Source organism: Antedon bifida, chromosome 8, assembly GCF_963402885.1.
Source record: "Antedon bifida chromosome 8, ecAntBifi1.1, whole genome shotgun sequence".
Classification (NCBI taxonomy): Eukaryota; Metazoa; Echinodermata; class Crinoidea; order Comatulida; family Antedonidae; genus Antedon; species Antedon bifida.
The window spans coordinates 3042159-3055652 of record NC_136233.1 but is presented as its reverse complement, the minus strand read 5'-3'; the positions used below and the strand labels follow the sequence as shown (position 1 = coordinate 3055652).

Here is a 13494-nt window from a genome sequence, read left to right as displayed (position 1 = left end):
CCTATAGTATTTGTATTGTATGTAAACAAGCCTGCCTAGACACCTTACCTTGCGAAGAATAATATACAGATAATTACTAGGCCTAATTAATGATTCCTTGGCAATAAAATATTCACTTAGGCCTAGGTCGTTTAAATTAACAGAAGAATTTCCATCAATAAGCCTATTAATAATAATATTATAATCAGGTAGGCCGAATAAACAATTCGTCTTCTTCTCTTCGAGGAGCCGAATCACCGGATGTTCAGCGCGTACTAGTTACTAAGTTACTACCGTGAGTATTGACCAATCACAAACGGTGTTTCATCACATTTAGGGAGGACTAATAACAAATGAGGGCGCTATGTATGCATAGTTTAAATAGTTTAGATGATTAATTTCTTCAAGCAAGCTCCGTTGAAGCGTTGTCTTGCGATGGAGTGACAATTCCACCCGAGTTCAAGATCCAGTAGATGACTTTGTTTATTTATCGGCAAACGCGAGTGTTGCCACAGTCAATATCATCGAACTCGAGAATTTATATGTTTAATGACAGGGGACACGATAATTACGCGAAAATTAATCGGTCAACATCATCGTTCTCGAGGATATTTACGATCCTCGCAGCGGTAGTCATGTGATGCAGTTTCAACCAATCACGTTCACGTATTTACATAGGCTATGTAATATAATAATATACACAGACAGATATTCGACGAATGCCATCAGATTGCTGTTCTTATGTTATGCCCACCTGTCCTTGCTTAACAAGCATGTATGCTGTACCTTTTGCTGTATTCAAAGGTGATGCTCTTGCAAAATGGCATGTAGGGGATTAGTTAGCAGTGTCCTTAACAAGAAAACGTTACTGGTGATCACATCATTCGTTTTCCTGATGTTCTATGGTGGATTCCTCTACAGTTATAATTTACTTTATCTTGAACTTCATGTTACGTTTAATTCAACAGCTACACAGACGGGTAAGTATAAAGACGGGCAAGAAGGTCTACGGGCAAGAGAGGTCTACGGGCAAGTAGGTCTACGGACAAGTAAACCTACGGGTTAAGTAGACCGACGGGTAAGTAGACCGACGGGTAAGTAGGCCTGGTAAGTAGATCGACGGGTGAGTAGGTCTACGGGCAAGTAGGCCTACGGGTATAGGGTTAGTACCATAGGGTAAGTAAGTCTACGGGTAAGTAGGCCTACGGGTATAGGGTTAGTACCATAGGGTAAGTAAGTCTACGGGTAAGTAGGCCTACGTCATCGCGTTGGCAATGACAATGACAATGACAAACTTTAGTAGGTACTTTGCCTTGTTAGTAGGACTATGTACTAGACTATACTTAAAGGACAACTTGACCGAGAACCATATTTTAACAACGTATTAGGGATGCACATATGATTTTAGAACAATCGCGAGATTTACGATATCGCCGCGCGCGCTCGCCGTACAGCCGTCGCCGCAAATTGCTGTGACGTCACAAGTGCACGGCAAAATCTACCTCATGAGTTTTCACCTACTAGGTAGCTAGAAGTATGACGTATGTGATGACGCGATGGAATCACTCAACCGTAACGTTCCTCTGTGCTGTGACACACGACGGGTCGTGTCGGTGTTTGGTGGCGACTATGCAGCCTATTGATATGCCTACACTAGGGCGCCTAGGTATCGAGTCGGTCTGTATGAACGCCTAAATTCATGAACTTTTATAATTACTCACCATCGTCTTTTAGTAGGCTACAAGGGTTAGGCCGATGGATTACTATAAACACCATCTTCTTTATTCACCGAAAATCACCACGTTGTATTAAAAAAGTTGTTAGTGCGATATGGTTGAATGATTCCAGAGCATCATACGTCATGTTTTTGCTACTATTTCAGATCAATAGACAAGTCTGGCAAAGCGCGAACATTTCTAGTAAACACACAAACAAATAAATCGTAAAAAATATAAATGTTGAATATATTTTCTGTTTCTTTTACCTATCTAGATAATGAAGTGTTTCTAAACATTTTGCCAAATTTAAGCCTAAAACAGGTTAAATTAGCAATTGAAGTGACCGTAACAGTGAAAACTCACGAGGTAAATTTTGCCATGCACTTGTGACGTAAAAGCAATTTACGGCGACGGCTGTACGATTGTTCTGAAACCGTGTATACATCCCTAATACGTTGTTAAAATATGGTTCTCGGTCAAGTTGTCCTTTAATACTTTAGGTCTACATATACTGCACATATACTCAATCCAATGTAGACCGAGGTGATTCAACCTTTCACCAGTTTTCCTAAAAAAAATATTATGAATGAAAATTCATTTAGGCCTAATAACTGGGATATTTTTTTTACAGGTGTTCCGGGTGCGATTTCTATCTCGCTATTGTCTTGTTGTTCTGTTGGGGTTACACTGATCTCTCAAAAAGTCGGACATCGTACAGCAATACTCTTGGGTGTAACGCTGAGTTGGTTAGGTCTTCTAATATCATCCTTTGCTCAACAAATTCAGATTTTGTATGTTACATATGGTGTTTTCTTCGGATTTGGCTTTTCTACAAGTTATATTACAATTATAGATATGATTTTGCGAAGTTTTGATAAACGACACGCAACAAGAGCCACGGTTACTGCGTTTATTGGCGTCAGTGTTGGTAAGTTGTTGAGCGGTAACATAAACATTAGCTTCCATAACACCTCGCACGTTGATAGGTGCTTAGTGTTAACAAACAATGAGTCTAGTTTTACACTAGCAAACTTGACCGAACACTCCGAGCTTACCACTGTTTGGAGATGTTTGTTATTTCTGTCTAGAAGTTACTACTGATTATTTGTCTATCTGAATGATGGCATGAATGTAAAACACCGAAGACTTGATTCGCTGAGTTCACAAATCAGGCAAATAGTGCCAAGAAGGGTAACGGCCTAACTAGTTTTCTGCAGTTGGCCGAAGTTTGCAAAGAGTAACAAATCCTGTTAATCGTTTTTCCAAACTTTTATTTTTGTTTTACTCCCTGCAGGCATTCTATTTGCTCCGTGTGTCGAATGGCTCTACACAAAATACTCATGGCGGATCGGGTTGAGGATTTTCAGTGTTATATTGGCACTTGTTGGATATCCTTCCGCGTTTGTGATGACAGATGTCAGACATCCAGAGGAGAAGAAATATCCAGAAGAAGATTCCAAACATCCCGAAAACAAAGAGAACATCGATAACAATAAGGCTGACATTGATGTGGTTAATGCTAGATTTCATGATTCCAATCCTAGATTCCATGATTCCAATATGATTGATAATGCACCTATGAAGAATGCAACTAGTATGATAAGGTTTGTGTCCAAAAACGAGGAAAAAACGACTAAAATTAATGAAAATGACAATATCTCAGAGGATATAATACCCGAAGATGTCAAGGACAATGAAAGGAAGGCTGACATTAGCAGAGTGCAGACTATTTCAAATCAATCGATAGCAAAGTACGTTGCTGTTTTCAAACAAAGTGATTTTGTCATTTCTGTTCCTGGAATACTGTCAGCTGCCACTGCAACAATGTTTACCTACATAAGTGTTGTAAGAAAATATTTGATTTTGGGTTTGTCAAGTCAAAACTCGTAAAGCCGACTTACTTTTAGCTTTCTTGAGATTGGTTCTCAACTATTAGCAGCAAGGGCGTAAGCGCACCACAAGTAATTTTAACAATCAAGACGCGATGAATCACCAGAGCTGAAGGCTTATAATTGGTCAACTTGCGTTGCCTCTTACGACATTTTGTTACTTCCACGTCCATGAAGTCACCGAACAACAAGTATAGACTGAAAGATGAGAAGAATTTAAGCCGATTTTCCACTAGGTGAATTTGTTAGTGCAAATCGAAAGCGCCGGCGTATACACATGCGTATTCATGTTTCCATCTTCCAAATCCTTCTCTACGCATGCGTATAAGCTGACGCTTTCGAACAAATTCGCCTAGTGGAAAATTGGCTTTAGTAAGGGAACTTGGCATCATCTTTAAATGAAATCTATTCTAAACAGACATTGTAAGTGATTTTAAATGATGGCTCAAACTTTCTTCTTCTAGGGAAATTTCTTGCTTCAAACTGGTATGAATACCGTAAATATATCCATAGCTATTTTGTGGATGGGTGTTGGGGATCTAGCTGCCAGAATCATCAGTGCTATAGTGTCCGACAGACTTCCTATAACAAAGACTTTACAATACACATTGAGTAATATTTTTGCTGCAATAATTTCGATATGTTTACCGTTCGTATCGTCACACATTGGACTAACGGTGGCGCTAGTTGGTAAAGTCTTTCTTCAGTTTTTGTTTTTTTTTCGCATCATCTAATCAATCCACATTAATTGGTTTTTCTTCGAATGTTGCATATATTTGTTATGCTTATTATATTTAAATATCGAGTTATCTCTATCTTCAATATAGGCCGAAATGATAAATAGCACGCCCTCTATTGCTTTCTTTATTTTTGCCAAGTACTTCACTCAGTTTCTGAGTGTTTTTATTGATTACTCACCTGATCAATCTCAGATCATCAGTGTCGCTATAGACTGAAGACTGATCGCCCTTTTGTTGCAGCTCGACACTAAAGTGACCATTTAGTGACCCTTTAGTGACCATTAGTGGCCCTTTAATGGGAAAGAACGTTAGTAAACTGACGACGATCGACGTAAAGCGTACATTATCTGTACGTATCCATACCGAGTACTTTTCTAACTAGGCTGTCTTTTCTATTTTCAGCATTAAGTGTGCCGCGAGCTATTCTAAACATTTTGCTACCTGCTATATCAATGGAGTTGTCAACCGCTGAAACGTGTTCTGAAACTATGGCGCTTGTGTACTTAACATTTGGTATTGGAACCTTTATCACACCATATCTCACAGGTGATTAGGGATTCATTTTTATTCTGCGCACGCTCAGAAACATAATGAGCATGCGCGGAATGATGTTTGATTCAATAGCTGTGTATATTCGTGTCATGCGGCGCGTTGTCAGAAAACGAAAAGGTTGACGTTATTGTTAAGCTAGCTCTTCTAACGATAACCGCAAAAATTGGGTAAATTTTAATTTTGATTTCACTTTTACAGATTCTATGTATGACGTCACCAGGTCATATGATATAGCGTGGTTCATCTGTGCGGGGCTTTACTTGGTTGCTGCCGTGTTCTTTTCACTAGCCATACGTCGTAGGACCATTGCAAAGGTACTACAGACAAGAACAACAACAAAGTGATAACATAATGAGTTAAATTCTAATACCAGTATGACCACAATATTAAAGGAAATTTTATGATTATTTATGTTGTGTTTTTGATGTATTAAAGTATAGCAAATCGAAAAATGCTTAAGATTATTTTGTGGCACGTTTTATGTGGTGGTGATAAGGTCATTAAACATGAATATACTCAATAATCATCAGAACCAGAACTTCTACAAAAAAGGAATATTGTAAAATGTAAATGCTGCCCTCTAGAATATCGGTATTGTATTTTCAAACAAGCCCATTACAAATAACGAATGACGTTTTGTAAAATGTATTTTGTAAATATACATTCTTTGCTGCCCTCTAAATTATCGATCGGTATCGATAAATCGCAAATCGATAACATTTAGTATGGAAAATAAACCAATGATGCTGGTCCTTGTGTAATGTACGATATGACTATATTACCGTATATAGAAATATCAACTATCCAGATTGTTATAAATCTAATAAAACCCTACATCTAATGGCTTTCATAAGGAAAATATTGATAAGCGGTAAGCATTGTATTGCAATTGTATTATTACTATAAAATAATAGTCATGGCGTCACAACGGCTATAAACATATTTTGAACGACAAACAAATTAAAATGGAATAACCCGACATTATTCTGCTCGCTATACATCTTTCTTATATTATTATTTTTCATACCTAAATAAAATCTAAAATAAAAGACGAAAATAATATCTCGTATAGAAAGTGTATTTAGCTGAGTCCTGGTTAAATTGTCCGACACACATTTATCTGACATAGACCTAAATTTGTTTAAATTCAATTTGCTTTACATAATACATTTTATCTATATATAAATTATGGTTAATTCTGACATAGGCAAGCACAATGCAAAAACTTCGGTACAAATCTCCGCCATGGATACCTACCTTATCTATCTCAGATGTACCGCGAAACGTAGATTTGATAACATTAGTTTTCACATCGACGCTATTGTTCCATATTTCTATCTTAGGAAGATATTATAAAGGGTTTTATAAGAAATTTTCTGATTTCAATCGGTAAATTTTAACTCTACGCGCGGTAGAAGTAATTTCCGGGTTCACGGTAAGGTGTGTCAATCACCTTGCAAGTTCCCTGCATGGTTGGTTTCAACCAGCCATGTTTCAACTCAGTTGGCCGTTGGTGTTTGGTGGCGATAGCCATTTTGGTTTTTTGGGTTTTTTTTCGGACCGCGCGTGTGAAGGTATAGTAATTACATAAAGATCAAATTCAATATATTCATAAAACATAGGAGTAAATTGTGGGAAATAATTATATAAAATGACATCGAGAGAATTGATGTCATTAATGTCTTTTGTTTGAAATAATAAATTAATTATCTAAGACACTGTGAAACAGGTTAGTGAGTATGTTTAGTTTTACGAATATCAACAGCATTTAAATAATGGTAACCGTACAGGCCAGAATGTCCTTCTAAAACTTTTTACCCGAGTCATTATCATTTCGAGAACCATCGTCTACACGTCCTAGAGGGGGAGCGAGCGAAGCATGTTACAAAGTATTAAATTCGTAGTTTATAAAAAAAAAGAAGAAAAAATAGAAAAAGCAAGCGTCGTGTGAATATGAATCCGAATATGAATACGATCGAACCCGTATTCACGACTTTAAAACATTCAGAAATATGGGTCGTCGGGTACAACACAGACTGCTTTATACGCATGCGCATACAATCTTTGTGCGTGTTCTTGACATTGAAAACGACCTAGGCCTACTTAAACGTGACCGCGCGCGACGCTTTTTATTCGTTGTAAGCAGCAGGTGTATTGCAAGACAGTTCTGGGAATATGACCCTTTCTGTTGACTGTCTATCAAGAAAATACATCATACTAGGCTACAATTAGCGACAACCTGTTTCTGAACCTGAGGACATGACTAAAGCTTTCAAACTATTACATCGATCTGATGATAGTCTTCAACGGTTATTTATATTGATCATTCATCACTATAGTTGTTTTCGCTATTTCCGGTAGTTTCCTCTTCGATGGCATGTTTTATCATGATTGATAATAACCTAATTGATTCTTGTCGATGTACAAAATACATCAAAATAATGCATAGTAAACATTATTTGTTGTAGGTATTTATAGAAACGATAAACGTACAGGATTAATTGAAAACAATTCTTCTTCTTTGACTTAATATTAGTAATAAAAAGATAAATAGTTTGGCACATATGGCGTTTCATACGTATACTACTTGAGCTTGAATTTCAGACAAACATCGAAAAGCCTCGAAATAACTACAGACTTGGGGAAAGTCTAGTGCCGTACAAACGAATTATACCGGTAGGTTAATAATCCCAACAGGTTGCCAGTCCTCTGTGAGTAGGCCTAAACAGAAGATCACTACAACGAAACACCAATCTTTAAATGAATAGATCACATATTGAAACCTCTCAAAAAGTATCACAGAAACGAATAGAATGAGAATCAAATTTAGCACTGACGTACTTTGTTACTGAGTATTAAATCCATCAAAGTTGCAGGGAACTTTTTTAGTACAGTCTGACTGTTGGTCCTTCCGAATTCAGCTCTGAGATGACACAGAAGACAGCCTAAACCAACAAAAAGACAAATATAAATGTTTAAAAAAGTAATGCAATTAACTTTACATACACTTTTTGATACCCTCTTTAACGCGCGCGTGCAAATACGCGCGCGTTCAAATAGTAATAATACTATGGTCAGCTTTTGCACGCGCACTGCCGTGTCGTCACAGATGATTCATAACAGACCTTTTTACATGCCATAAAGCGTTAAAAATAAACTAAAATATTCAAATTGTTTATATTTTTAAAGAAATACTGATAAAAATGTTCTCTGTGCATAACTACTACACATAACTTTATAATGCAGTTTGGCATTGAGCATGCGTAGTTGGATCCTCTCAACTGAGTACGCCCAGTAGAGATCGTGCTACAAGTGAATGTTAGACTGTTACAGTATTTGGATAATAGCAACATACAGTAGCATACAATAGTGACATCAGAGAGTACAAGCATCGTATTTTTCTAGTGAATGCAAGTAGCTTGAACATGTAAGTACATTAAGGCTTCATTCGAGACCGTTAATTTGTTATAATCGACGTAAATCAAAAGCTTGTATATTGTAATTGATAACAATAGGATTTGAAGATTGATAAGGTAGGCCTATTATACTAGAACTATATTTGTATGCGCGCACAATATATGTGTGCCTCTATTTTGTGCTGTCATGTGACCAACAATTTAATAAGGGATTTTAATTTACTTGACACTACTTAAGAAATGTGTACGCAGTGTTGATTTATTTTATTAACTAGCCTACACTTGGCTATAAATATAACTGACGCGTTCAAGAATTGATACATTTCTTTTACGCGCGCGCCAACTTTATATCACGTGACGTGATGATAGGCCTATAATAAATAAAAAAACTGTTAATGAGTTCAGGTTCAAACCTGAACTGACAGTACTAACATTTTATTACACATAATAACTGTTTTTCAAATGCCTTGTAAGGGTAGTAGTTTAGTGTGAAAAATAATGTAATGACATTATAGCTTGTACAAATGTTTTTCTTGGTGCAATATTTTTTATATTTCGATGTTTTTTAAGGGGCAACTGACTCTTTGAGTTATAGTAATTGTTTTGCTTTAGTTGCCCCTGACCATTGTGCTCTGTTTCTGTTCTGTTATGTATCTGTGTTTTGGTCGAATAAATAAATGAAATGAAATGAAATATAGTCGGCGGGCTAGAGAAGGATGTACACAGCCTTGTGTTCTATTTCGGTTTAATGTAAAGCTCTGTCTACACTATTAAACTATTTTGACAAAAAAGTGTGATATGCCCGCCCAAATATGGTAGTGATATGCCCAAATATGGTAGTGATATGACATCATCATATCCATAGGCACATCACATATTTTTGTCACATTAAGTTTGATAGTGTAGACAGAGCTTAAGCCTACTATACTAATTTCATATTTTAAAATTAACAATAGCCGACTTTGTAGTTATCTGATGACGTAAGCAATATGTTTTCCTGTACAATGATAACAACAAGAAGGTTTGCAAAATTGCAAAACATAAACAACATATGGAAAGTTATATTAAAATGATATTAAACAATACAATGGCTTGCATTCAATGTTACTATCTTAAGCACGGTGTCGCATAGGTAAAATAGCTATACTTCAATTAAGCTATTGATTTGACACAGGTGTATTTAACGATCAGAAAGCGACGATCTAACGTTATTGAATTTATATAATGTGTGAATGTTAACATGTTAACGACATCGTGGTCGTCTATGGCAAGAGGTTTGTACCTATGTGTCGAATTTAACACATTTTATTAAATTAATCTTTCATATGTATTTTTCAATTACGTAACCTAACACGTGACGGGATTCGTGTTTTTTTCGAGTGACATGTAAAACTTTATTATCCCAAACTCTTGGGAAATTACGTTGTGGTAATACAAATTCATAAAAACTATTAAAAAGTACACAAAAGGGCAAGTGAAGTGAATTTGTTATTGCCAAGGAATCATTATTAGTAATTATTTGTAGCCTACCAATAATCATAATACGGTATAAGTACGGTATACTTTCTGCGGCCTGACGTTTTAAAATTTTTTTTAAAGTTTGTTTACCATATTCTTTAATAATATGTTAGATGCTACAGTATGTACAACATAATCTGTTTTAGATTACTAAGCGACTGGGTGATGGATGCTATAAGAATGAAATTACTTTAAAATGATATAATTTCTATTCCTTCTGGTTAACCACTCCATCATGAACTGCATATAATATCCCACGATGCGCGAAAAACGATATCATGTCGTTTTAAGTTGTCCTTGAGTAAAACAATCACCCCAAAAATGACGTTAAAACATGGGTCCCGCGTGTCAAATAATCGTAAAAAATACGGTTGAAATTGTTACTACAGAACCTTGGAATATTAATATTGCATTTTCAGGGGAAAAGTCGTTCCATTATTATGAAATAATTGTGTTTTGTTGTTTCTCTCCTCGGCTGTCGCAAACGGAAACCTGCTATTTAATATGGCGCGAAAGATACAATGACATTGTCTGGCTTTGACCAGAAACAGCAAGAGAAGTCTGTGCTATTTATTGGTTACATTTACAGGGCGGTAGCCACACGTGTAAACCTGGGTAGGGTGTCAACCTGACCACTTTTTGGGAGAAGCCTTCGACAACCCTGTGGCCTGCACAGGGGATTGCCCTCCACCCTTTTTTCTTGTGGGACGTGACAACCGCACTACTTTATTTCTTGCGGCTATACATCACTGATTTATCATACATTTTGATACTTTATCTATCCCATAATTCACTGTGAAAGAAGCATGATGGGATATTTATTATTCTCGTCAGCTCATGTTGCTTCACTTTTCCCGCTAAAATATAATTATGATCATTCAAAAGTTCTCGTTGCCGTTCAACTTCTGTTCAACTTCTGTTCATGGTAGACTGCAAAATCCGAAGTTATCCGAGTTTCCGAAGTTATCCAAGGTTATCCGAAGTTTTCCGAAGTTATCCAAAATTAATCTTTGCTATTGTTTTGGTTGTTATCAAGATCGTGATTCAAACAGCAATATAATTAGCCTACCTTTTAAAAAGTGAGAAAATGTGCATTTTATGTGTGTCATAAGTGTCTAAGAAAGTTTAAAATGTCATTCTTTTTTTCCAATTTAGCCACGTCATTGTTACTAATGTGTAATTATAGCATTTGATCTACCTTCTGGCGACATTAAGACAAGAAGAATATTATTCTAACATGTTATCGAATGTGTGTATTTCTAATTTGTTTTAAATTGCACATTACACTTCGGGTATAATGAGGGCAAAACTAGGTCATGTCATTGTACTGAATACTCCTAGAACGTAACGCAATAATGACGTAGGCACAACGCAAATAGTTTCTGCGCGCTTAGTTCTCAACTGCGGTACTTAACCTTTAAGCTGTTATTTGAAAGTGCCGGTCATTTGGTGAACATGTCTCATAACTTAAGCTTGGTTCTCACTAGGACGCAACGTAAGGACGTAAGCCATAACGTAATCCTTAGTTCCCATAGGTCGCGACGTAAATCTTGGTTCCCACTAGGAAGTAACGTCGGACGTAAGCTGCAACGTAAGCGAGTTGACCAATCACAAGCGACAGTTCGGATAATTCATCACTTGTGATTGGTCAAATCACTTACGTTGCGTTATGTACTTGCTTTGCGTCTCTCGTGGGAACCAAGCTTAAGTTCTCAACTGCGGTACTTAACCTTTAAGATGTTATTTGACAGCGGTGGTCATTTGGGGAACAAGTTTCATAACTTAAGCTTGGTTCCTACTAGGACGCAACGTAAGAACGTAAGCCATAACGTAAAGCTTGGTTCCCACTAGGACGCAACGACGTAAGCGCAACGCAACCGAACTGACCAATCACAAGCGCTCACGTCCTAGTGGTAACCAAGCATAAGCGAGTCGACCAATAACAAGCAACAGTTCGAATAATCCATCGCTTTTGATTTGCGTTGCGTTGCGTTTGCGTTGCGTCTATTAAGCTTGGTTCCCACTAGAACGTAACGCAAGGACGTAAACGCAACGCAAGCGTTTTAACCAATGACAAGCGAAGTTATAGACAGTTAGCAATCACAATCGAATAAGCCATCGCTTGTGATTGGTCAATTCACTTACGCTGCGTTACGTCCTTGCGTTGCGTCGCTAGTGGGAACCACGCTTTAGTATAAACTGCAATTGTAGCAATTTTGCCGATTACAGAATAACTACAATGAATGCAGAAACACAAGAATATGTTTATATCCATTAGCGAAAAAAAGATGTTCGTTGCGGCGCTCATCATGTTGTCGGCGGTGCTTATCGAGATGCGACCATTCGATCATTTAAGGTATTATTTTATTCTTCATGTTTTGTCATCAAAGGAATACACCATACACAACAAACGTATCAAATACACACGAAATAATTAAGTCGCAAACAGAATCATATCACTAACGAAATATCATCCATCTTTATTTCTTATTCTCCCGAGTGGTTTTGTTAATGTAGGTGTTGAATATGAAATATAATATTAGTGTTTTGTTTTCAAGGACGAGAAGACGTAACAAATTACGTATTTATTTGTATTTATTTTCATATAATACTAAATATTGTTAACATTATAGTAGAAATCATGGAATTATTTCGTGTTCTTTTATCACTTAATGCATTTGAAAATGCATTCGTACGCGGATATGAAATTAACTGAGCAGGTATCTATAACAAAGGCAGCCGCTCATGTTAATTTTCAAATAGTTCTGCTTTATATCTTTTCAAAATAAATGTTACTAAAAGTTGAATATTTGTGGCAATAAAGAATAGGGTAATCGCGTGAGTTCATTTTTATTAAAGGTCGGTTCCAGGACGCAAGCGCAACGCACGTAATTTGACCAATCACAAGCGATGGATGATTCGGAATGTCGCTTGTCATTGGTCAACTGGCTTGCGTTGTGCTTAAGTCCTGACGTTGTGTCCTAGTCTAGTTTGTTCTTATTTATCTATACTTCATATCAAGGTAGGCCTTATATAATTTAATATTAGTTAAAAGATAAATATGTTGGCACATATGGCGTTTCATACGTGTACTACTTTAACTACAGACTTGGGGCAAGTCTAGGTAGGCCTACGCGTAATATAGATATTAGATTCGCGCGAATTGATTGAATTGATGCTTGGCGAACGACTAACTCTCGTCTGCTGTTCCTCGGTTTCGCCACCGTGATTTAAGACGCCATATTTGTTAACTAATAATGATTATTTATGAATTAATCGTGAAAATGTATTACACGGCTGCGGTGTGTGTATTGTGTTACATTAGCGGGTAAATTTCTGGCATATACAAACATTTATTATATACCGTAGATACATGGGTAATATATATTGCGCATGGTTCTCCTCCAATGTTTTGAATATTAAAAGACGCTTGAGCAAGAACATCCTAAAGCCCTGTCTACACTATCAAACTAGTTTGACAAAAAAATGTGTGATGAGCCAAAATATGGTAGTGATATGCTTAAATATGGTAGTGATATGACATCATCATGTCCATTATGGTCACATCAAATCTTTTTGGCACATGAAGATTGATAGTGTACACAGAGCTTAATGGTATGAAGGACAGAATAAATACAAACTATCTAAATCTGATAAAGTCAGATGTTTTGCATCTTTACAT

General features: G+C 36.7%; 1 protein-coding gene across 2 annotated transcripts; it reads left to right on the top strand.

Moving 5' to 3' along the window:
• Window positions 1-585: 585 nt before the first annotated feature.
• On the top strand, window positions 586-5322 carry LOC144849999 (uncharacterized). 2 transcript variants are annotated; one of them, XM_078707151.1, is made up of 6 exons: window positions 586-783; window positions 2329-2625; window positions 2992-3542; window positions 4051-4276; window positions 4729-4872; window positions 5077-5322. In XM_078707151.1, exons 1-6 carry the CDS (start codon window positions 699-701, stop codon window positions 5220-5222), a joined length of 1449 nt encoding a protein of 482 aa, XP_078563277.1. In that variant the 5' UTR covers window positions 586-698; the 3' UTR covers window positions 5223-5322. The 2 variants fall into 2 exon arrangements, with proteins under 2 accessions (XP_078563277.1, XP_078563276.1); XM_078707150.1 differs by having other exon boundaries at window positions 713-959.
• Window positions 5323-13494: the final 8172 nt, after the last annotated feature.

Bases quoted from the DNA above. Each gene is read 5' to 3' on its own strand.
- LOC144849999 (XM_078707150.1), top strand. From the start codon at position 800: ATGGCATGTAGGGGATTAGTTAGCAGTGTCCTTAACAAGAAAACGTTA. The intron at 960-2,328 runs GTAAGTATAAAG...TTTTTTTTACAG, and splicing joins TTCAACAGCTACACAGACGG to GTGTTCCGGGTGCGATTTCT. The intron at 3,543-4,050 runs GTAAGAAAATAT...TTCTTCTTCTAG, and splicing joins TGTTTACCTACATAAGTGTT to GGAAATTTCTTGCTTCAAAC.